This window comes from Pelodiscus sinensis, chromosome 8, assembly GCF_049634645.1.
Source record: "Pelodiscus sinensis isolate JC-2024 chromosome 8, ASM4963464v1, whole genome shotgun sequence".
In the NCBI taxonomy this organism is placed as follows: domain Eukaryota; kingdom Metazoa; phylum Chordata; order Testudines; family Trionychidae; genus Pelodiscus; species Pelodiscus sinensis.
In genome coordinates, this window is record NC_134718.1 from 60,614,549 (window position 1) to 60,638,943 (window position 24,395).

The 24,395-nt window shown below is 44.0% G+C and overlaps 1 protein-coding gene across 1 annotated transcript in view; it reads left to right on the forward strand.

Moving 5' to 3' along the window:
- Positions 1–3,417: 3,417 nt before the first annotated feature.
- Positions 3,418–24,395, forward strand: part of PDZD8 (PDZ domain containing 8) — a 132,557-nt gene continuing 111,579 nt past the window's right edge. The window contains exon 1 of the mRNA XM_014573726.3: positions 3,418–4,596. Coding sequence (XP_014429212.2) covers positions 3,713–4,596 — 884 coding nt within the window. The 5' untranslated portion in view covers positions 3,418–3,712. The remainder of the gene's footprint in view (positions 4,597–24,395) is intronic.

Genomic DNA, 24,395 nt, shown 5'->3' on the forward strand with positions numbered 1-24,395 from the left:
GAGAGCAAGAAGGTGGGGGTCAGTGGTATAATCAGCACACCAGGGAACAATCCTAAGGGGTCTTCTGTAATCACACCTCATCACAGTCACATTATAGTTCCTGATAAATATTAATCCACATAAGGAAAACAGATGTAAAATAACCTGTATAATTTTGCAATAACTATTTAGGTATGACATAATAGTTGCAGATACATGTTGCAGGGCAGGATATGAATTTGCTCTTGGTGTTGATTCAGAACTTCCAAGATGTTCTAATTTATGTCTTGAGTTCTTCCTGCCAGTAAGATTATCTGACTTGCTATTGAGTTATTGCACTGATACCATAACACCCCATTACTGATCCCAGTCAGGATCTATGTAAACCTGATTCCTATTTGAGGAACAGAGAAGCTCCTTCTTAGCACCTCTAAGGTGGAATGCAGGTGTCACTGATTGTCATGTGGTTCGGTTTATTTTAGATTTGAGGGAAATCAGGACACTCTAGAGAGACTTAACCACTTTCTTATTGATTGCAAGCTTTAAGCAATTAATATAGTTGTTTAAGTTTTAGAAGCCTTAAAAACAATTACTAAACAATTTAAACCTTAAATATTATAAATTCTAAAGCAATTAGCACAGCACTGAATAATGCAAAAGCCTAGTTCACTTACACTTCACCCGTATGCCACCTATAGCAGGGGTGGCCAACTCATTTCAGGCAAAAAGCCAAGATATCAGTAGATCCAACGTAAAGAGCTGGGGCAAAGTTGTTAAGAAAAGAAAAGAAAAGAAAAGAAAAGAAAAGAAAAAGGACCGCCTCTTTAAGAAAATGCATTTAGAGGCTTTTTGGCCACATCAGACTCCCGCCAGCTGGCACCATCTTTAATGGCTGTGCTAGACAGCTCCCTTTCTCCGGTGAGCACAGGGAGCCGGGAGGAGAGGGTTATTTTCAGGGGTGCGGGGATGGCTTTATGAACCATGGGGGTGGAGGACAGGGCTTCACGAGTCACACCCTCGGGGGCAGGGGGCGGAAGAGCTGCATGTGGCTCATAAGCCGCAGATTGGCCACAGCTGACCTATAGTAACAGGCAAGAGGTCGTGGTCCCTTTGATTCCCTTTCTTCGGGATGCCATGTAGTGCTCTATTTACTTCTAGTTACATCAAGCAGGATCCGTGGGTCAATCCTGCTCACTACCTCCCATCAATTCTTCTTACTAAGCCCATAGCAAAGTGAGACTTGGTCATTCTAATAATATTTACTAATTGATTATGTATTCTGTAAGATACTTAAAATGCCCAATGCCCTTATTTGGGGTACAAATAGCTACTCAGGATGTTGCAATAACTATGTGCATGGTTAAAGTTTTATGGCTGTATCTGGAATTTTTGCATATCATAAATAAAATGTACCAATACAAGGTTCCTCCCAATGTCCTTGGCGAGGTCTCACAGTATCATGCTATATCTGCATGATTGTGCAAAAAACATTTCTGCCTCTCAAATCTTCCACCCGCCCCAAGCCTTGCCTGTGTGCTTACGTGCACCGGACTTGAGACAGGCCTGGGTTTTGCTCTGTCAAAGATCCACACTCTGGTTAAGGCAGACATTATTAATTGTCAAGGCAGGGCCATTCAGGCTTCCCTACACTGATTATCGCTGCCTAGGGCAAGAATCCAGCTTGTGGTGGTCATCCAGTTTCACAGCTGAATTATTACATTTTTGCTTCAAATATAGTATAAAGGGATAACCCAATTCCACAGTTGCGCTTCTGAGCAGAAAAACTGCTGCATGTATAATTGGATACATATGTAGTGATGTCCATTTCTGTTGCTATTTAAGTTATGCTGCTTTATTCAAACTACAGTGTAAGCACCTTAAGGTAGGTTCTGTGTTTTTAAAGGTCTTTATATGGCATGTAGTATAGTGAGGTCCAGATGTCGCTTGATCCCTGTGAATGCTACTGGAATACAAATTATAAAATAACAGGATAGATGGATGGCAGAACAAGAAGAAATGGTCTCAAGTTACAGTGGGGAAGGTTAGGGTTTGATACTAGGAAAAACTATTTCACTAGGAAGGTGGTGAAGTACTAAAGTGGGTTACCTGGGGAGGTGGTGGAATCTCCATCCCTAGAACTTTTTAAATTCCAGCTTAAAGCCCTGGCTGGGATGATTTAGTTGGGGTTGGTCCTGCTTTGGGCAGGGGGCTGGACTCGACCTCCTGAGATCTCTTCCAGCCTTAGGATTCTATGATTCTATAGACTGTTAAACTGGAAGGTTCCGTAATGTTTGGGGAGCTCCTTTAATTGGAGACTGGCCACAAGATTCTATGGCAGCTGGAAATAGTCATCAGTGAGTGGAGAAAGAGACCCATGTTCAAGATCCTTGTTCAAGGGCAGCAATCACTAAAGCCCATCAGAACTGCAGATATCCATCCATGTTATATTCATGGACCATGTTTGCAGATTGGACACAGACACAAATTTTGTGTCTGAATAGGGCTCTACTGCGAAAATGACACCTGGTATTTGGTAAGCAATGGCGGGAACTTTGAATTGCTAGGTGACACAAGGGCTAGAAACAAGGTTATTCTGACGAAGTGGGTCTTTTCCCATGAAAGCTTATGCTCCAATAAATCTATTAGTCTATAAGGTGCTACAGGACTTCTTGTCGATTTTGTTTTGCAGATTCAGACTCACACACCTACCCCTCTGATACTTAAAAGTTATTCTGAGTTTCTCAAAACTAGGGTGTGGCAGTTTACCACTGGGCACGTTTTAAGAACTTTAGATGGTCAGAAACCAGGAGGCGGGTCCCAACAGCACCATCATTCTCGCTAACCATTTTCAAGAGCTGCCCAGTCCAGTCTATATCCTCCCAACCTCTAGCTCCCGTCTGCAAAGGTAATGCTTAGTGGTCTGGGACGCGCCTGCTCAAGGGCGTTTACAAAGGCTATAGGGGGGGGGGGGGGGAAAGGAACCCAGAAAACTGGGATTTGGGCCCTTCCACAGCGCCTGTGCAGTGTGCAGAAAGGAACCTCGCGGGCGTGCGACACGCGGCACTACTGCAGAGGCTGGTAGCGCTGCAATAGTCCTGAGGCGGGAGGGCCCCGAGAGTGAAAGGCAGAGGCGGGCACCCGCAACTGCAGGGCATGAGAGTAGCATAGTGAATCTGGGGAGGGGAGGGGGGATAACGGACCCTCAGCAGCCGCGCGCAGCTTCTCCAAGCTCCCCACCCGCCGCGCTGCTGCTGCGCCCTCTGCACTCTTGCAGCGCCCTTTGGGCTGCCCTGTCCCCAGGCGCGGGCTTGGGCCGCCTTAGCGTGGCGAACGACGCGCGCAAACTCCCCGCCCGCCCCACCGCGCGGTGTTGTGACGTCAACGCGCAGGGCACCGTGCCCTGTGACGTCAGGGGCAGGGACCTCCTCTCTCCTCCAATCGGGTGGGCTCGGGCGGGAAGTGACCACCGGTCTCTCCGCCCCACTGGGGGGGAGGGGGGCGGACCCGGATGAGGCAGCAGCTGGCTGCTGCTGGGTGAGGAGCTCGGCGCCCCGAGCCGTCGCGCGGGTGTTTCGGGCGGACTCAGGCGGAGGCTGCGCGCGCGCGCTCTCCCCCTCTCCCAGCCCCTCGGCACCTGCCCGAGCTCCATGCCCACAAGATGGAGGCGGCGGCGGCGCTGCTGTGAGGGGGGAGCCCGTGCCCAGGGGCGCGCCTGGGGGACGTCGAGGCGGAGATGCTGCTGGTCTATGTGATCCTGATCTCGGCTCTGGCCGGTTCCTGCCTCACGCTGCTGCTCCAACTGCTGCTGCTCTACTGGAGGAAGCCGGAGCCCGCCGAGGTAGGCAGAGCCTCCGGCGGCCTCTTCTGTACCAGGGTCCTGGCTGACCACAACCTCAGGGACTATTTCCACGGTTCAGAGCCGGCGGGCAGCCACCCGCCCCCAGAGCCGGCCCCTGCCGCCGCCTCCGCTGCTGCCTCCTCCCCAGGTGCGGCCAAGCCCCCCGCTGAGCCCGGCGCCAAGCCCCAGCAAGAGACCCCGACGTCCGCCTCCGCCCGAGAGGAGACCTGCTACTTCCTCAATGCCATCTGCCTCTTCCTCTTCAGAGAGCTCCGGGACACCTCCCTGGTCAGGCACTGGGTCACCAAGAAGATCAAGGTGGAGTTTGAGGAGCTGCTGCAGACCAAGATGACGGGCAAGGTGCTGGAGGGGCTCAGCCTCAGGGATGTGTCGCTGGGCGACGTGGTGCCCCTCTTCAAATCCATCAAGCTCATCCGGCCAGTGCTCTGCAGTGAGGAGGGCTGCCCCGAGGAACTGGGCTTTGAGGTGGACCTGGAGTATAATGGTGGCTTTCACTTAGCCATCGATGCAGACCTGGTCTTTGGCAAGTCGGCATACCTCTTTGTCAAGATCTCCCGTGTGATGGGGAAGCTGAGGCTGGTCTTCACCCGCTTGCCCTTCACGCACTGGTCCTTTGCTTTCATGGATGATCCTGTAATAGGCTTTGAGGTGAAATCCCAGTTTGAGGGGAGGCCTCTGCCCCAGCTCACTTCTATCATTGTCAACCAGTTCAAGAAGGTCATCAAGCGCAAGCACACCTTACCCAATTATAAAATCAGGTAAGGTGCCATATGCCCCTTTTCCCTAAGATTACCTTGGGACAGGCTGCATTCAAATGGCTGTCTTGTACTCAGAGGTAGACAAGGGAAGATTTATATTGGCACTTTTTCAAGCATATGATGATAATGGCACTTGTACAGTATCTGTCATCTTAAGATCTCAGCACTTTGTATAGGTGAATCAGTATCATTTTCATTGTTTTACAGATGAAGAAACTGAAGCATACATTGTGGCCCAAGATCACATAGCAAATTAATGATAGAGCTCATGTATCCCATCTCCCAGTTCAGTGCCTTATCTGTGCCATCCATGCTATCTGTTTGGTAGGGAAAAGGATGGCCTTGTGACTAAAGTACAGGATGCAGAGTTGAGATATCAGAGCTCTGTTCCAGGATCTGCTACTGCTGCTTCCCCTTGTTTCTCCAGTCCTGTGGGCTGACCTAAGAGGTAGCTTGGGACTGCTGCTCACTACTCACTCTGCCATGATGGAACTTTCTAGTGATAACTTTGTTTATTGTGGTAAAGGAGTTTGAAGAGCACCTTCTGTCTAATTTATACACACTGCAGTTTTGCATATAATGGGTATCCAGTGATTTATCTGTAGTGGAAGTGTCCAAGTGAATTCTTGATGACTGTCTGGTCAGTGACTATAAGTATTCAGTAACATACTAGCCTCAGGGAACACATTTGTCCTCTCATCCTCCTGTATGTCCTTCTATAGTTCTCATGATTACCTGCTAAATATACTGTGATTCTGTTTAGTTGATTCCTCAACACTAAAATCTCTATAAAGTTCCTCTCAGGTGAAGCTGCACAAAGGAATCACTGAAGAGGGCCATCTGGGTTCCAAAGTGTATTTGATTTTTATGTTGAGCAGATGGCATTAAAAGCCTTTCTTATCTATTTTTTGTTACAAATTAAGTTAAGCTGTGTGACTGTATATGTGACACTGTGTGTGTAGAAAATTATCTAAGACTCGGAAAATTCACAAGAGTTGGGCAGGTAAGAAGCTTCTCAGGGTAAATGCCATTACAGAATCTTAATTCTGTTAACAATTTTGAGGTTTTGTGGTTTTGTGTATATCTTACAAAATCTGACTCAGGTCTAAACCAATGTGGTTGGGTCTTCCTGAGTTCTCAAACAGATACTTCCAGTACAGTACTTCAGCTGTTGTTACTCATAGCCTTCTAACAGTGCAGCAAAATGAAAATGACTGGACACCTGCAGCTTTAAGGGCTGCTATTCAGAATATTGTGGACAGGAGCAAAACTCACAAGAATCAGGTCAGTTTCATACTGTTGCAGTTTGGAAAAGGGACTTGAGTTTATGTGGAAAAGGACTTAAAATTGAGATTTTAAACCATCATTTGAGGATGGCAGTAACTCAGCCAGTGGTTAGGAAGTGGGTGAATGAGGTTCTGTGACCTGCAATGTGGAAGTCAGATGAGAAGTGTGGGTCCTTTCTGACCTTCATCTCTGAGGATTAGGACAGCAAGACTCCTACTGACTTCAATAACTAACTGCACTTGCAACAAAGGGCGGTGTTGGGTTTGTGTGTATGTGTGGGGGGGAAGCATTCTTTGCCCTTTTTCCTTTCAGTTTCCAGGGTGTCTGTGTAGGTCAGAAATGGCTCACTCCATTCCTAAAGCAGTTGTGTGAGGAAGGAGTCTTGCATCTCACCTGGGAGGTGCCCCTGCTTAGTGAAGCTCCCTCTCCTAATTCTGTCCAAGCTATCTTATACATTTTTCAAATCCTGTCCAGAAGAGCTACTTAGTTAGGATTGTGAGTGGAGGTGAAAGAGAAAGACGGGTGTAGGGGAGGGGACTTGGGACTTTGAAAAGGAGAATTCTGAGAGACAGAAAATACTGGGCAGAGTTAGAGCACAACATTTAGTAGGAAAGATGAGTATGGAGAATGTTGGTGGGAGAGAAGATAAATGATGCTGAAAACAATGAAGGAAAGTTATGAAAAGATGATACAGGAAAGAGATTTTTTTTTAAATTGAAATTAAAATAAATTTTGTAAGCTAATTAAAAACTACAATAGTAGTTGCCTTTTAATTGCATGGAATTTGGTTTTGGAATTATCATGGTAAACATACTTGTTTTTCACTTTGGCTTGTATGTTTAGTACACTGGTTAGTAGGTATTGGATAACAAAACAAAAAACAACAAAAATCACTCCTAAATATAGGACTGTTTCCTCGACAGATAATGTGCTTGGTGAACACTGAAGCTTAAAACTTAAGAGCACATTCTGTTTGCATAGTGTTGCTCTCAATATGCAGAGGAGTAAATCTGAAGCACAAGTAATTTGCCCAAGGCAGCACAATGTCAATGATTACTGGCAAAAGGGCCTAGGATGGGGTGGGAAATCAGAAATTTGTGAAGTGGCCTCCCCTTCAAAAATGAAGTGGCCCCGGGCTGCCCTGGAAGGGGCAGGGCCTCAGGCGCATGGGGCAGCCGCCAAGATACTTCCCATGCTTCCCTGCCCACAGACAGTGATTGGCGTGGGGGTGAGGAAATGTGTGAAGTCTTGACACCCTCTGGCAACTTGAGAGAGCTGGTAGTTCCCTCTTGTGCCACACGCCCCCTGGCAGTGGGAGGAGACTTCAGGCACTCCTTCCTTTCCTGGCCAGTTAGGGCCTGGGAGTGTGGGAGCACGGGAAGTCTCTCACCTGCTGCCCCTGCCTTGTAAGGTTGCACCAAGAGTGAACTGGCAACTGTTCTGAACAGCTGGCGGTTTCCTCTAGTGCTGTATGCTTCTGGCAGGGGGAAGAGACCTTGTACGCTCCCCCATCCCCAGGTCTCGATTGCCCTAGGTATGAGGGAGTGGCAGGGCAGCCATGAGTCAGATCAACCTGGTTGGCAGGCTGGATCTGGGCCCTGGAGGTTCTTTTGCCCACGCCTGGCCTAGGAGTTCTCAACTCTAAACCATATTGCCTCATGGATAATAGTTTTGGAAAAGTAGTCTGTAATAGGCATTGCATGTGTTCAATTTATTTAGAACAGTGGTTCTCAACGTAAATCTGTGGACCACTAGTGATCTGTGACCGTCTTGACGGTGGGCTGCAGACTCGGTGCTCCCCTGCCCTTGCAGCAGGAAGCCCATGTATGTGCTCCAGTCTCGTGCCCTCCTCCCCATAAGGTTTGGAGTGCTGGTGCTGGCTTCCCACTGTGAAGAGAGGGGCGAGCCTCATGGGCCGAATCCAGCTTGCAGGGGAAGGATGCGTCTTCATGCGCTGCCACTCTCTATCCACTTGGCTGGGGGAATGACAGCACAGGAAACCGCTTGCCTAGAGGCTTTCCCCAATGCTCCTATTGGCCAGAATCACAGCGGGATGAATGGAGGTAAATGCCCCCCATCTCCCTTATGCACCCCCCTCCTCTCTGCTTCTGCACTCTCCCTCCCTCCCAGTCCCTCCACCCCTCAGCCTGCTCCTGCATCCCAGACTAGGGATGTTGACATGTAGTTGACTATAGGAATAACTGATAAGCCTAGGCTTTTGACTACACTTTTTTCCCTTTCCCTTCCCCCCCTTTGCCTCTGTGTCAGAGGCAACAAGGTGGTGGTGGGAACCAGAAGCTGGTGCTGCGGGGAGCTGGCTTAAAAGCAGAGGAAACATCCCGGGGTGATAGCAGGCTCCCTGGGAGTGGGGCTGGAGTGCACTGGCTGCTAACCTCACTCCTAGGGACTAGAGAATAGTTGAGTAACTCATGACAGTTCATGCATTTACTTGACTATTGAATTACCTGATATCTAGCATCCCTATCCCAGACCCCTTACCCTCAGCCTGCTCCAGCACCCTTGCTCCTGGCCAGACCCTGCACTTTCACCCCCTCCTCTAGGGATATTAGTAAACCCTTCATGATTACACACAAGCCCTTCCCCCCTGTGCTGTCTTTGTATCAGAGGTAGTGGGAGGGGAGCAGACGGGAGCCAGAGGCAGCAGCATGGGGAGGGGCGGAGGCTCAATGGAAGCTGGCTTAAAAGAAGCTGGCTTCCCATGCACACTGGCTCCTGAGGAGCCACCCCCCATGTGTAAACTTGTAACTGCTGAAATCAGCAGTTACACTTTTACAAGAAAAAAAACCCTGCTTTTTAACATCTCTACCTTCCTGCACCCATTTTGTCACCATGAGCGGTTGGCTTGTGGTTTGCAGAAAAGTCTGTGTTCAGCAGGGTGGGCCATGGGCCAAAATGTTTGAGAATGACTATTTTAGAGACAGACTAATTTAATCTATTGTACAATTTTTCAGTATTTATGGGGAAGCCAGATACATTCCATACAGATAAGAAATTAACGGAATGTTTACTGTCAGGACTTCGGTTGTTTGAAGTGTATAAAATGTATTTGTTCCCACCTCCTTTCCGTGATTTAAAATATTATTTGTTAAATATTTAGCAAGCTGAGTGCTATTTGCAGTTCAAGCCCTTTCTGTGGCGTTCCTCTCCCAATCCGCACTCTAGGAGTTTTGCAAATAAATAATCAAATAGTTGTAATAGTAATAGTCTTAGACTATGTCTACGCTACAAGCCCTATAGCAGCAGTGCTGCAGCTATACCACTGTAACAGAAACCTGCTACAATGACAGAAGGAGTTTTTCTGTTGCTGTAAAAAATCCACCCCCTCAAGAGATACTGGCTTATGTAAACTGAAGATTTCTTCTGTCAATCCAGCTGTATGTCTACCAGGAATAGGTTGACTTAAATATGGGTATGTCTATGCTGCAGTTAAAAACCTGTGGTTGGCCCATACCAGCTGACTCTGGCTAAAGAACTGTTTAATTATGGTGGAAAAATTCAAGCTTGGGCTGCAGCCTGGGCTGCAAGTTCCTATGAGATGGGGTAATAACACCACAGTTGAATATCCCCTTAGTCTGACCCTGAGCCAACTGTCACCGGTTATGGGTGTCTAGTTGCTGTGTAGCCATACCCTATGTGTGTCAGGGGTGTGAATTTTTCAGAACCAGAGATGATGTAGCTGAGCTGGCCTCAGTTTTAGGTGTAAACCAGACCTTAGAAAGAGAAACTATTGCTATACAGCCGGTCCCCGAGTTGCGAACGGTCGACTTACGATCATTCACAGTTACGACCAACGTGGTCATAAATGGCGGATCCCGAGTTACAAATGTGATCCACACTTACGAACAGCGCGGTCGCGTGTAACTCAGTGGGGTCTGACTTACGAATGAACCGAGTTATGACCAATTACTTGGTCCGTAACTGGTTTGTAAGTCGAGAAGAGGCTGTATATAAGAAGTTCTTTCTTCCCCTACTTAAAAAGGGGCATAATTTAGGTCCAGTAATTTCCAAATTGTAGGCCACAAAGGTATCCTACCTTGTTTCCTGCTGCTAAATTACATTTAAAGAAGTAAAATGTACACTAAGAAGATTGCTGTTTGTAAGTAAGCAATTGCTGTAGATGCTATTTGATGGCCAGTGGCAAGAGAGGAGGTCTAAACAATTGTTAATGGATTGAAGTTATCCACCCTCAAGCAATCTCTTTATTAAGGTCTGGCACCGTATGACACAAATTTAGAACCCCTGTAGTAGTCTGTGGCCTATGCTCATTGGCCTTTTGTGTTTTTGTTGCTTAATCTTTTGTGATGACTATATACGTTGTATACAAAGTATTTTACACACCAATAATTATAGTCTGCTTCTGTTTTTTTCCAAATATGACCCGTAATTACCAATAATTGAAAAGGCTCTTTACAAACCATCTCTCTTGTTATGTAATCTGAAAAAGGTTTTTGATTCTTTGATGCTACTCTGATTTTTAATAGATATAAGTTATGAATACACTGGTAATGTTGAATTTCTTAGTTTGATTATTCTTTATTATTTTGGACAGAAATTTCTAGGATACGATTTTTAGATTGTCAGCCAAAAAAAAGTTGAACTGCCCAGCAGATAATTTAAGTCTTATTGCTGTGGGTGCTTATTCAACAAGAGCATACACTTTGCACATAGAAAATGCCTTTAAAATAAGTCTTAATCCATACATTAGTAAGTGAAAGCCAGATTGTCGTGTGTAATTTATAGTCTTGTGTGTTTTTAAAAAAGCCAAAAATGGGAAGGGGGGTTCTTTCTGTGTGCTGCTATCATTGTAGTGAGAAATGTTGCTGTTTGTACACGTCCCACAAAGTTTATCCATACAGCTGCCTCCTGGCTGGAGGAACAACCACATCTTTGTTACTCTATGTGGCCGTTAGTCTCATTTTCTCTGGTAAGATATCACATTCCAGAACTTTTGGATTCTAGCATTCCATGTGGTAATCACAGGGAATGGAGATGATTGTACTAGGGATGTTAAATATTGGTTAATTGAATAGTCAATTAACCTTATGAATTCTTATTGGTTACTCAACTATTCTACAGTTCTCGGGGGTGCGGCTGGTAGCCAGTGCACTCTGGGCCCACTCCCGAGGAGCCCCCTGCTACTCTGTGCTGCTGCCTCTGATACGGAGGCAGCAGTGCGGAGTACCAGGTGAGAGCTGGTCCATGAGGGGAGCCACTTTAAAAACATTTCCCCTCGCGGACTGTCTGCCTGTTACCCTGTGCAGCAGCGTAGGATGGCAGCAGCCCCTGTCCAGTGGGGGTCTGAGCTCCCAGACCTGGCATGAGCTGGAACTGAGCTGGGCTGCCTGCCCACCTAGCTCCTAATACACTTTATATGCTGAGCTGGTAGTCCCGGACCCAGTGCAAACTGGGACTGAGCCGGGCTGCTGGCTAGCCTGCTAAAACATTTACTGGCGGGGGATGGAGGGAGGAAATGCATGAAGTCCATAGCATTAACTGATAAGCTTTTACTTATTGATTAATTGTTTAATTGACTATACCATTATGTCCCTAGATTGTACCTGATGCTATTCTAAACCAGGGGTGGCTTGTGGGCCAGATGCGATTCATGAGGGTTAGCCCCTAGAGGGTCACCAGATTCTTTACCTGTGCAGTTGTACATATGGACACTTGCAGCTCCTCTTTGCTGCAGATTGCCATAGGAGCTGTGGGAAGCAGTTTCACAGTTTGCACTGGTCTGAGCTCAGGCAGGGGGGGCTCCTGGATTCAGGTCGGGATGGGCTTAGTCCAGGGGGTCTCAGATCTGAGGGGGTGCTGGGCTGGACTGACTAGTGGCTCCTCATGGGGAGGAGGGTTGGGGCTAGGGCTTCACTACCTACCTCCCGGTGGCCAGGGCTGCTGGCAGGAAGAACTCTCTCCCACCCCCACATCTGGTGCTGTGGCTGAAGGGGAGGGGTTTTTGTGGCAGGGGGGCCGGGGCTGGCAATATGGAAAGCTCTGGCCCCAGAGGATACTCTCTTGCTGGTGTGTCTGTCCCCCTATGGTTAGTCTGTCCCCCTATGGTTAGTATAACTGTCCCATGCGTTCACTGTCCTTTCTATCAGATCCTTCCTTTTCCATGTTATGGAAAACAATTGAATTCCAGCCACATCCCATTTTCCTGGCACAACGAAACCCTGACCTTGCTTTAAATTGGGATAAAGGGAAGCTATTCTTACTGTTTAAGAGGACGACTTGAACAAATGGACTCACAGGAAGATCTACAGATAAATGCACAAGCTCTTTAAAATATATAGATACCAAACTGAATCCGATGTTTACGATTTTCTTTACTCCAGTTTTGCAGTTCAGCAATCTAGAAGAGGGGACAAATGTTTTGACTTGCTTTTAGAGCTTATGCTGAAATACTTATACCAGAGACAGCAGTGCAGGTTGGCAGCAGCCTCTGTCCACAGGGGGCCCGCTGTGCATAGAGGCTGCTCTGAGGTAACCTCCCCTAGCCCCCTGGGGACAAGCAGCCCTGCGGGAGCCTGTATATGCAGGGATCTGGCTTAAAGTTGGCTTCCTGTATGCATCAGCTTCCACCTGCCCCTCTTATCCTCCATGCTACTGCCTCTCTATCAGAGGCAGCAGCGCAGTGGTAGGGTGGGGGAAGGAGACAGCTCTGTGGGATCTAGTCCTTGTGGGGAGCCGACTTAAAAGCGAGCTTCCCACAGGCAGCGGCTCCCGCCTCTCCCTGCCACCTTTGCTGCCTCTGATAGAGAAGCTGTAAGTGGGGGAGGAGAGTGTGTGTAATTGATAGAAATTAACCGTTAAGCCTGGGCTTATTGGTTAATCATGTAGTCGACTAAATATTGACATCCCTACTGTATGAACACACTCATTTCAGCTTGCTGCACCATATTAGCTAAATCTGCACTGATGCAACCTAAACTGGGTTTAAAATGACATTCCCATGTAGACAGTGCCTAAAGGATTTGGAGGGCACAATTCTTTAATCAGATTTGTGTTAAGTCATGAGTAATAGCTATGTAGAAATGGATGTAAGGAAGGAGAATCTGACTCAAATTTTAAATAATTCTTCAACGTGCCTTGGTAGGTTTTTTTTAAATATGCTGTTGAAAATTGAGACTGCCTTTATTTGCAATAATTCATCTCACTAATCAGAATCTCCAAGCACTTTTCAAAGGCGGATAACTTAGTAGCATCTTCAATTTACTTTATGAATATGGAAACAGATATTGAAAGACTGATTCAAAGTATCACAGCTAGCCATTGGCACCCAGGGGAAGAATCCGGTTTGTCTCGTATCCATTCCCATGTTGCAACCACCAGGCAATTTGGCACATTAAAACTAAAAGGTATAATTTTATAGTTAATCTAAGATATTTAGCATATTTCTTTTTAAGAATTTTTCATCTGATGTTTTAATGCTGAATCTAAGGTTAACAACCACAACCTACCTTTTAGCATAATATTTTGGATTATTTAAAGTGGGTATCTTACTGTTTAACTAATTGTTTAACTGATAAGCATCAACTTATCGGTTAATGGAATTGATTAAACTCAGCCAGCTCCCGGGGAGGTAGCTTTGCTATAGCAGGGCGGCGAAGCCTCCTCCCCTGGAGCCAGGAAGGCAAGGGTGAACTTGAGTGAAGCCTCCTCCTGGGGAGCCTGGAGCTGCCCACTCCACTCCCAGGAAGAAGGCTTTGTTGCCACAGCGAAGCCACCTTTCCAAAAGTGGAGCTGTCAGCTGCAGAACCTGCAGCGCGTGTAATCAATAAGATTTTTGGCTGTTACATGGTTACATTACCTTAAGTTAGGGATGTTAAAAATTGTGTAAGATCTGCTTTTGTCCAAACATCCAATGTGTGAATTTAACTAAAGAATTTATTAGGAACTTGATTCACATTTAGTCAATTTCTTAAGAAAACACCAGAACATGACATGATCCAATGAAGAAGCTAAACAGAGAAGCAGGGTCTTGTAAATACTACTTTCTAGTAATGTTTTCTTGTTGGAAGTTAAATACCACAACTTATCACTGAAGACTTACATTTAGCACATTTATGAGTCTCTGAGGAGTAGTGTTGTAAGTCTAACTTTAAAAATGATGAGTAGTCCTGGTGCACCTTAGAGACCATATATATATAGTTAGTCTCTAAGGGTACGTCTACACAGCAGCATTATTTCGGAATAACTGGCATTATTCCAAAATAACATAGTGCGTGTCTACACTACAAGCCTTTATTTTGAAATAATGTCAAGCTGGAGGACTTCTTATTCCTACTCATGGTAACCCTCATTTCACAAGGAGTAAGGGAAATTGAAAGAAAAGTTCTTCCTTCGACTTCCTGCTGTGTAGACAGCACCAAAAGCTGAATTAAGCTATTTCGATTTAAGCTATGTAATTGACGTAGCTGAAGTTGTGTAGCCTAATTTGACTTTAGCCCAGCTGTGTAGACGTGCCCCAAGACTTCTCATTAATGAGTTTGGTTAAACAGTAAACAATTCCAAAATAAAACACGATTATATAGAATCTTTTTTGACACTCGACTGCATGACCCAGAATCTTTAGTCTAATCTATTGTAATTCATCTATTACAGCATTTATGTAACTTTTAAATGGATTATATTTTTCAAGAAATACAAGTAAAAAATGTAATGTAAGCAAGATACTGGCTTAAAATGGTGGTTTGCTATTGAAGTGACAAACCTACTCAGATGACAGAGGATTGAAAAATGTTGTGAACATCTAATTGGAAGTTGAACTTTTTAGCCAGAATTACTTTTGAAGATAAGAATAGAGACACTAGTGATATCTACCAGTATTGCTTTGTTGAGAATCCCACCACCAAGTTCTCTTCACATCTGCTGGAAAGAGAGAAGATGCTGAGACATTTATTAAGATGCTGTCTCTGGAGCCTACTGATATTTGTATATATCCATTTTCTTGCAAAACAGATGCCTGGTCTAGATTTAAAATTCTCTCCTCTGTAGCTGCCAGAAAGGAAAAGACACATCCCATTCTCACCTATTCTTTGTTCAGCTACCCAAAAGGGAAAGGTTCTGGTACTCTATTCTTCCTCTTTTTCCGTTTTCTGGGTCCTCTCCACTTGCCCCCCGTGGAAAAATTGTAATGTCTGCCTCTTTTCATAGAGGTATCATTATGACATTGTCATGATATATGACAGTTTCAGTGCTGCTTATGTGGTTCTTAATAGAACAAGTGAAACTGACCAGACTTCACTAAATTGTTTACCAAACTATGATACACTGCAGTGGCCACACTCTGATTGTTTATCATGTTTGGAAGATGCTCTTCATGGCCAAAAGAGCAAACAACAATTTATTGAAATGTTTGTTTGTTTTAAAATGTGAATACCTTTATACAAAGCTCTAGGCGCCCTGACATGTAATTAATATTACAGCAGAACAAAACCCCGGCAGCATCAAGTAACTATTCATAAAGGAACTCTGCTAGCCTGCTACCAACTAAAAAGCTGCTTCCCACCCTTTCATCATTCCCTCCGCCTACTCCAAAAATCCTGTTGAACAAGATGTTTTTTGTGGTGTGCCTGGAAGGTCACCAAACTCAGTCTCTGATCAAAGAAAAGAAAGCTTTAATTCTGTTGGTATTGATGATTTTGGCTAGTGGTTCAGAATAGTAGAGAAAGGGTTTTAAAATATTTTTTCCTCGTTGTTGTCTTATGGGTTCTCACAGTCAAAAAGTACATCTAAATCTCTTATCCTCCAAAAAATCCCGTATGTTTAAAAAAAAAATCTAAAATAAATCAAGTTTTATAAGCAATAAAGCACAGGTCATGAATTAGTAGGTTGCTGGTGTGCTTTTTGGATTGGTGAGGGCATAAGCTCTTCGATGTGTGATTGATAACAAAATACTGAATTTCCATGACTTGCCTGCAGTTTAAGTATTTCTTATCTGACAAAATTCTGTGTAGGAGAATTACACAGGGATCAAAAAAACAAAACAAAACAAATCCTCAATGAATGTACACGATAGTGGAAATAAAAATTATTGGCTCAATGGAGGGTGAAAGATAGTGAGAGACTAGTTTTGTAGTGGTAAAATGCTTCAAAAAATGATCCAGTTGAGGATTAGAAGTTGGTTGGTTTGGCAGGCAAATGGAACTTCCTCTTTCAAAATGTCAAACCTGCCTCCTTTTTTGAAAAATGTACATGAGATTCTTTGATACAACTGTAAATTAAAATAGAACTATAGCACTGACTTACCTTTCTTACCGTTGTGTATTTAAAAAAAAAATACTTTCAGATCAGTCGTGTGCTCCTTGGGTGGGTAGATGCTAGTTAGGTGACAGCCTGGCAGAAAACCTTATACAATTCTGTTGCAAACTTCAATTTGATATCAAAATATGAAAAAAAAATATTTTGAATGTTTGGGTTTTTATTTATGTTCTGATATCTCAAAGTCTTGTCTCAAACTTGGTTCTCAGTGAGAATAAATGTCTTTGTTTTTCCATGAACTTTAGTGTTAACTCATCTGTCATAACTTGCATATTTTCAAAGCTTTAAGTAAAACCACTAGAGTTTATTTCATCTGACTACTAAACCTGTCTTTGAAAACTAAAATTTATTTTTAAGATTAAGATAATACTATATGACCCATGATGCTTTGGTTAAAATGGGAAAAAGCAAGGCCTGTTGTTAAGGATCAAAAATGAGGTCCAACTTCTCATTGAGACCCTGAGTAAATCACTTATTTTTTGCCTAAGTGTTCTTGTTTAAAAATAGGTGTTATACTCTGTCATAGAGGTGTTATGCAAATGTATGACTGTCAAGGCTGTTCTCCATGCTTGCACATTGGCTGCAGAAGGTGGAGGTCCACAAGAGATCTTGATATACCTTGCTATTCCTACTTTAAGAAGTCCCCGAGGACACAGATTTCCTGACTTTGGGGGTACTCTGCCACCACCCAAATAACACCCCCCACACCTTTTTGAATCCAGGAATACGTACTTGGGAATCTCTTCTTGCGGGAGAGTTACCCACAGCTCTTTAAACCTTTCTCAGGAGAGAGCTTGAAAACAAACTTTAATTCTTAACAGCTGCCCTTTAGTCTCTGGCATGTGTACACAGAACTTTCTGCTTTCTAGGACACAGGAATCAGATCATAGTCTTAAAAATGGTGATTATTATTATTATCGTAACAAAGACGACATACTTGGTAAAGCATTCTTGTTGGTTAAGTGTTAGAGCAACTAAAGAAAAAAAATTAAAGCACAGAGAATTGCTTACCTGGGATGCAGTTTTAGTGCAGAGGAGTTTAAGTAAACTAAGAAAAATAAAAAGCCAAATAAAATAACCTGATTGTGTCTGTCTAAACATTCTCTGTTTACTTACACACCCTTTGTTCCAGGATTCAGTCTTTCCTTAGGCATGGATATAGCCGAAAAATCCATGTCTTTATTTCTGGCTTAGTCCATCTATCTTCCCAGTTCCTGCTCTTAGCTCTCACACAAGCAGGCAAACTGATTTCATTTCAAATTTTTTACTCTCTGCCCCCATCCGCTCCCCTGGCTCCCTGCCAACAATTCCTGGATACCCACTGTTATGGGTTTAACCCTTTACAAGTAACTTAGTAACAGAGTGCTGGGATGTCCAGAAAAGAGTAGAACCCCTCCCATCCATCACAGTGGCACTTGGCGATTCTCTTATAGAACTCTATCTCCACTCTAACCAGCTTCCTCTCCTAGCTCCTGATTTAGCATGAGCTCTCCCCCTGTAATCTTCCTCAAATCTCCTTTACTCTTCTTTCCTGTGGTTTTCCAGTAGGCCTTCAGTACACATTTCCTCCTAAACATGCTAAAGCAGATCCTTCCTTTGATCCTTTCCACTCTGTTTCTCTTGTACTACATCTCTGCTGGGCCCTAACCAGCTCGGACTCCATAGGTCATGTTCTCTGGGACACTCAATGCAATGTGGGGCAAATACAGTAAAACTCCAATGGTCCAGCATCTGATGGTCCGGCACTCCTGATGGTTCGGCACCATCAGGAACCCGGAAGTGCTCCTGGCAGCCGGACCATTGGAGCTGCTAAAACTGACCAGCAGCTGAATCGGGGAAGCCAGGGCAGAGCAGCTGGGGCGCTGCCCCTCTGGGCTGCGGGACTAACCCGGCAGCACCCCAACTGTCCCCGATTCAGCCGCTGCTGAAACTGATCAGCGGCTGACTTCCTGGAATCAGCCCCTGATCAGTTTCAGCAGCAGCTGACTTGGGGACACCTGGGACAGAGCAGCTGGGGTGCTGCCGGGTTGGTCTCGCAGCGCCGAGGTGCGGCGCTACCAGACCAACCCGGCAGCACTCCAGCTGCTCTGCCCCAGGCGTCTAGATTCAGCCGCTGTTTAAACTGACCAGCGGCTGACTCCAGGAAGCCCAAGGCAGAGCTGCTCTGCCTCAGGCTTCCTGGAGTCAGCCGCTGATCAGTTTCAGCAGCGGCTGACTTGGGGACACCTGGGGTAGAGCAGCTGGGGTGCTGCTGTGTTGGTCCAGTAGCGCCGCTCCTCGGCGCTGTGGGACCAACCCGGCAGCCTCCCAGCTGCTCTGCCCCAGGCATCCTGATTCAGCCGCTGCTGAAACTGACCAGCCTCTGACTCCAGGAAGCCGGGGCAGAGCAGCTCTGCCTCGGGTTTCCTGGAGTCAGCCGCTGATCAGTATCAGCAGCTGCTGACTTGGGGACACCTGGGGCAGAGAAGCTGGGGTGCTGCCTGATTGGTCCAGTAGCGCCGAGAAGCGGCGCTGCGGGACCAACCTGGCAGCACCCCAGCTGTTCTGCCCCAGGCGTTCCCAAGAACAGCTGGGGTGCTGCCGGGTTTGTCTCGCCGCGCCAAGGGTCGGTGCTACCAGACCAACCCGGCAGCACTCCAGCTGCTCTGCCCCAGGCGTCCCCGATTCAGCTGCTGCTGAAACTGACCAGCAGCGGCTGAATCAGGGACGCCTGGGGCAGAGCCAGACTATCGGAAGGGGGGCTATGAGAGGTCTGGGGTGGCATCCCCCCCACCCCAGACCCCTCATAGTCTCCGCTTCCGATAGTCCGGCAAATTTGATAATCCGACACCCCCTGGGTCCTAAAGGTGCCGGTTTATCGGAAGTTTACTGTAACTGCAGAGCACATGAATTCATTGAGAGGATGAGTGGAGAGGAATCACAGTTAAAATAAAAGGACCCTCAGTGCTTGCAGAAGGTCACATACACACATGACAAATGTTTTCCTTTACATAAGTTATAGAAATTTGGTCTTGAGATCTTGTAAATCTTTGCAACAACAACAACAAAAAGTAAGCTTTTAGAAAGCAAGTTGGGGGTGAGGGAAGTGAGTTTCAGTAATGTAATAGCTGTATTCTAATCACTGGGGAACTTAAACTCATGGTGACAGTTTTACTATAGTAGTGAATCATTTCATGTTATTGGGTGACTCCGGTAAATTGCTTATTCTACAACCTTGTTGTGATTGCTTGAAGTCACCAATACTCATTTCTGCATCACTTGGTTTTGAGCTAGTATATTGCCTCACTCTCCATAGGACAATAGGAGAATATTAATTATACTGAAAAATAAGTATACACCCATTTTATTTTGTTTGAGAGAGTGGAAAAATCCTTGGGTGGAAAATATTAAACACTCAAATAATTGGTTTGGTAATTCAGTAGAAAAGTGTCAGTGGAAACTAATAACATACTAATGGTTCTATTTTCAAAACCTTTAAGATCTAGTATAACCCTGATTGGCGGCTTTGCTCTTTTGGTGCAGTAGAACTTCCTACGATTAAGAGTTACTCTTGTGTACAGGAGACAGCTTATTAAAGGACTAGCCCAAGACTGGAACTAAAGACTATTACAGACCTCACCTTACTGCAAGAGCAAGGGGCAGCAAATTTATAACTGCATATGTTTAGTTATGTTCCAAAACAAAACACTCCACTACACACATTCCCCCCCCTAGAGAGAAGATGAGGGAACAAATGTGTGACAGCTGTTACTCATGTTGCTTAATGACCTACTGGAAGGCATTCAGATACTACCATGCTCAGTGTGGTCTATAGAATAACTTCAGCTATTAGATCTTGTGCCTTTGCTACTTTAAAGACTTTTCTACTATCAAATATCTTATCTTCTGTATAGGTACTTATTGGCTATAGGTGAACTCTCAAGGTTCTTTTTGTAAAATTAAATAACTACTAACAAAGCACTAACATATTGCATTGTGTATTATTGGGTTGCAAAGATTAACCATGCACAAAGTTTGGCCTGCAGTAACTATATTATTGGTGATGTATGTGACATCTTCCTAGTTTCCCCAGCAGAGTTTAGCCTTATTTTTCAGGAGTGTTTAGTGTTTAAAAGCCACAAAAAGAGTATTGTTGCGTTCCATAATTATATGTTACTGAATCCATCTCAGACATTTTTAGTTTAATGAAAATACAAAGTTGAGTTTTGAATTGTTTACTTTTCGGAGTAGAATTCTATGTTAGCCTTACAATGCATTGGGTGGCCTGTTTTGCATTTTCACCACTGCTGAAGTGTCATTGGGCACCTTAAATACAACTGTTTCAGTTCAAATTATTTTAGATGGTGACAAAAGTAATAAAATGTGAAACCAGCTTAACACAGACTTGTGAATGCCGACTTTATGTAAAAGTGGCATAAAAGTGCAATGAAAGTGCAAGGGATGGCAAGGAACAAAGTAAAACTTTATTTTTGGCTACTGCAGAGTGAGGATCAGGGAGGCAAGGACCTTCCCATCCTTGTTGGAGCCTAGAGGATTTCTGCTTCATAAGCTCCTGTAAGCCTGAGGAATGAAAGGCAGGGTCAAAGAATCAAACCAGTCTCTCCAACATAACAGGGCAGAACAATACTGTTAGATAAACAGTATTCAAATATTGATGAGAAGGATTTAAATAGATCATGTTTGTATAGCTTGCTGTATTGTGATCAGTGGAGAAAGTCAACTAATTTTTTAAAAATTAGAAACCATGGCAACACTGTATTTCTGAAATATCATACAGGTTGTAGCAAAATATCAAGAAATGAATCATGCTTGAAAATCTAAATTGTATTTTAAATTACAGGTAAAACGTAGAATAGGAAATAACTTGCTGACTGAATTCTCCACTGTGCTATGCGCAGTGATGTAATGTGTTTAATCAAAACAGCACTCAGAGTAGGGTTACCAAGTGTCCGGTATTGGCTTCGGTGCGGTTAAAAACAAAAACAAAAACAAAAAACATGGTCTCATATGTTTCTTTGTTTTTTGTTTGTGTGTGTGGAGGGGGGGAGGATTTGTTTTTGTTTTTGATCAACCAATATTCCCCCCCCCCCCCCGTGGTGTTCAGTATTTTTTGACACTATCTGGCAACCCTAACTCTGAGTTGTAGAGCTGCTGAAAAAATGCTACTTTAAGTATTTGGTCTGTGTATACAATATCTGCATTCTAAATGCAATGAATAGTTGATTCAGATTTGATACTAGTTTGACACTCACTTAAGCAACAGTAAAACTTTCCTATGTTTAGAACTAAAATCTATAGTGGTAGTAATAGTTTGGACATTTAAGTTCCCAGGGTTGTAGTGAATACTATTATTAAAAATATAGATAATTTCCCCACAGAGTGCCATTGTTACAGTTTTTATGTATGGTTTATAAAACAGCAATCTTGTTTTACAAAAATATTTGTAGTCAGAGCAGTTAAATATTGGAGTCAGAGCAGTTAAATGTGTCATCTTTTCTAAGATTCTTACAAGGTGTTAGTGAAGAACATATTATGGGGCAATGCCAATAGAATTGACACAGAATATGTTAACTTTTTAGATTACAAATATGTTGTAAAGAATCTAACTTAAATTATTAGCATTTAATTCCTATTTTCAGGAAATAAGAATTAAATGCTAAAATCTCCACAGCTAAAATTGTCATTCTGTAATGTTCTTTTTAAAATATAAAATGTTTAGAGATCTTCTATTGTAACATTTGTGAAGGAAATTGGAAAGATGTAGAATCATAATATTACTGTCTTGGACATCTGTCTTAAAAATATTGTGTGGAACCGTGGTCAAGAGACTTTTACATTTCAACTGCAATGTCTTGCTAATCTTTTGTTCTCAATTTATACACTTCTGCCTGTTTTGGTGTAAAGAAAATTCTAAAATATTTCCAAATCCTTGATAGTGAACTTTTTCCTTTATTTTCTATGATTTACAATACGTATCTGCAAGTGTACATATAGCATATGCCTGAGTTTCTTGAATGTCTTTAACTGTGAACTTATTTTTTATTTTCTGATGTCAGTTTTAAATACCAGTGTAACTTTGTGAACAATGTGTTCTCACGGTAAAGACTTCCTGTATGTAAAGCACAGAGATCTTCATGTTGGTTTTGCAATATGCTGTGTTAAAACAGGATAATATTTTGTTTACTGGTGTCACTAACGTAATTTAAAACACTTAGGCATGTTGTACATTGGGTCTTGCTTACTGTGAGTGGTGATAAAACCTTTGTATCCTGTTTAAAATCAGCACGTTCCTATGTACTACTCCATTTGAGTGAGACTTGAAGTTGAGTGTCATTCCATGTTGATATACAAGCATTAAAATAAAAATCAAATAGGTGGTGACTTTGCTAATGAAAATTAATCTTGCATAACTCACATGTGTAGCAGATGACCTACAATGCCATGCGTTACTAGCACATGCAAAAGTAACAGTATAGAACAAGGGGAAACTGAAATTTACAGTCTTAATGTGGCATTGCCAAAGAGAAAATTATTACCTTTTTTGGTTAGACAGCTTATTTACAGAATAAATTTGCAAATTTGAAGAATTGTTCCGATTGAAACTGTTGTTTTTAGGTGGACTTCACAAAATGGGATAGTGGGTGATTAATGGGCTAACCATAATAAAGATGGGCAAATAGCAGCAATTAGAATACTTGCCTGGGAAGTGGGAGAAGGGACTTGAATGCAGGCAGCTTACCCAACTATCAGGCTGTAGGGTGTTCAAGGATGAGAATCTCTCAGTCCTTCCTATTGATGTTGTTCTACGTTGTTGGAAATAAATGGCTGGCAGTTGGTTTCAAGCGAAGAGCCCCGAAGATTAGTTCTAGGGCTAGTTATGTTCAACATCTTTATTAATTACCTGGATGAGGGGATGGATTGCACCCTCAGCAAGTTTTCGGATGACACTAGGGGGAGAAGTAGATACGTTGGAGGGTAGCGATAAGGTCCAGAGTGACCTAGACAAATTAGAGCATTGGCCAAAAGAAATCTGATGAGGTTCAACAAGGACAAGTGAAGAGTCCTGCACTTGGGACTGAAGAATTACAAGCACTGGTACAGGCTGGGGACTGACTGGCTAAGCAACAGTTCAGCAGAAAAGGACCCAGGCATTAAAGTGGATGAGTAACTGGATATGAGTCAACAGTGTGCCTTAGTAGCCAAGAAGGCTAATGGCATATTGGGATGCATTAGGAGGAGCATTTCCAGCAGATCTAGATGTAACCCTCTTTTTTTGTCCCTGGGTTACTTGGGAGCTGGTCACACTCACGTGTGCCTGGGTGCCTGAAGTTTTTAACATAAAAGGAAATCCTGAGTACCCCAATGGTGATGTTGTTTAGTTGGGGATTCCCTATGTATCCCCTTGCTGCAGTCCCTTTCTTCCAAAGAATATACAATGGCGGTGCCTCCATCTGGCTGGCCCTTTACACACTTAGGGTACATCTAGACTACATGGCTCCGTTGACGGAGCCATGTAGATTTGTTTGTTTGGCAAAGGGGATTGAAGCCGCGATTTAAATAATCGCGGCTTCATTTAAATTTAAATGGCTGCCCCGCTCTGCCCATCAGCTCTTTGTCGGCAGATCGGGGCAGTCTGGACGCTCCCCTGTCAACATGAAAGCCCTTTATCGACCTCCCCGATAAACCTCATGCTACAAGGCATAACAGGGAGGTCGATAAAGGGCTTTCAGGTCAGTGCGGGAGCGTCCAGACTAGCGCGCTGAGCTGACGAACAGCTGCTCAGCTGTTTGTTGGCTCAGCGCGGCAGCCATTTAAATTTAAATGAAGCCGCGATTATTTAAATCGCAGCTTCATTCCCCTTTGCCGATCAGCCTAATCTACATGGCTCCATCGACGGAGCCATGTAGTTTAGACACACCCTTAGGGTGTGTCTTGGGAGCCTCCAGGAATAAAAGTATTCCAGTAATAACCTGGAAGTAACTCCAAGACAACAATTATAACTAAGATCTATCTAACTGATTAAATTAGAATTAATACACCTTTACTTAACAAGTTAAAAAAACCAGGTTTAACAGATTAAAAGTGAACAAAATCAATTTAAAAAGTACATAGAAAGAAAGGAAACGTATCCATCTCGCATTTGCACTGCCACCATATTCCACCTCTGAGTGTGCATTCCTCTGGATTCAGAGTCCCAAACACTTGCATGGGTGCACTTGCAGCTGGAG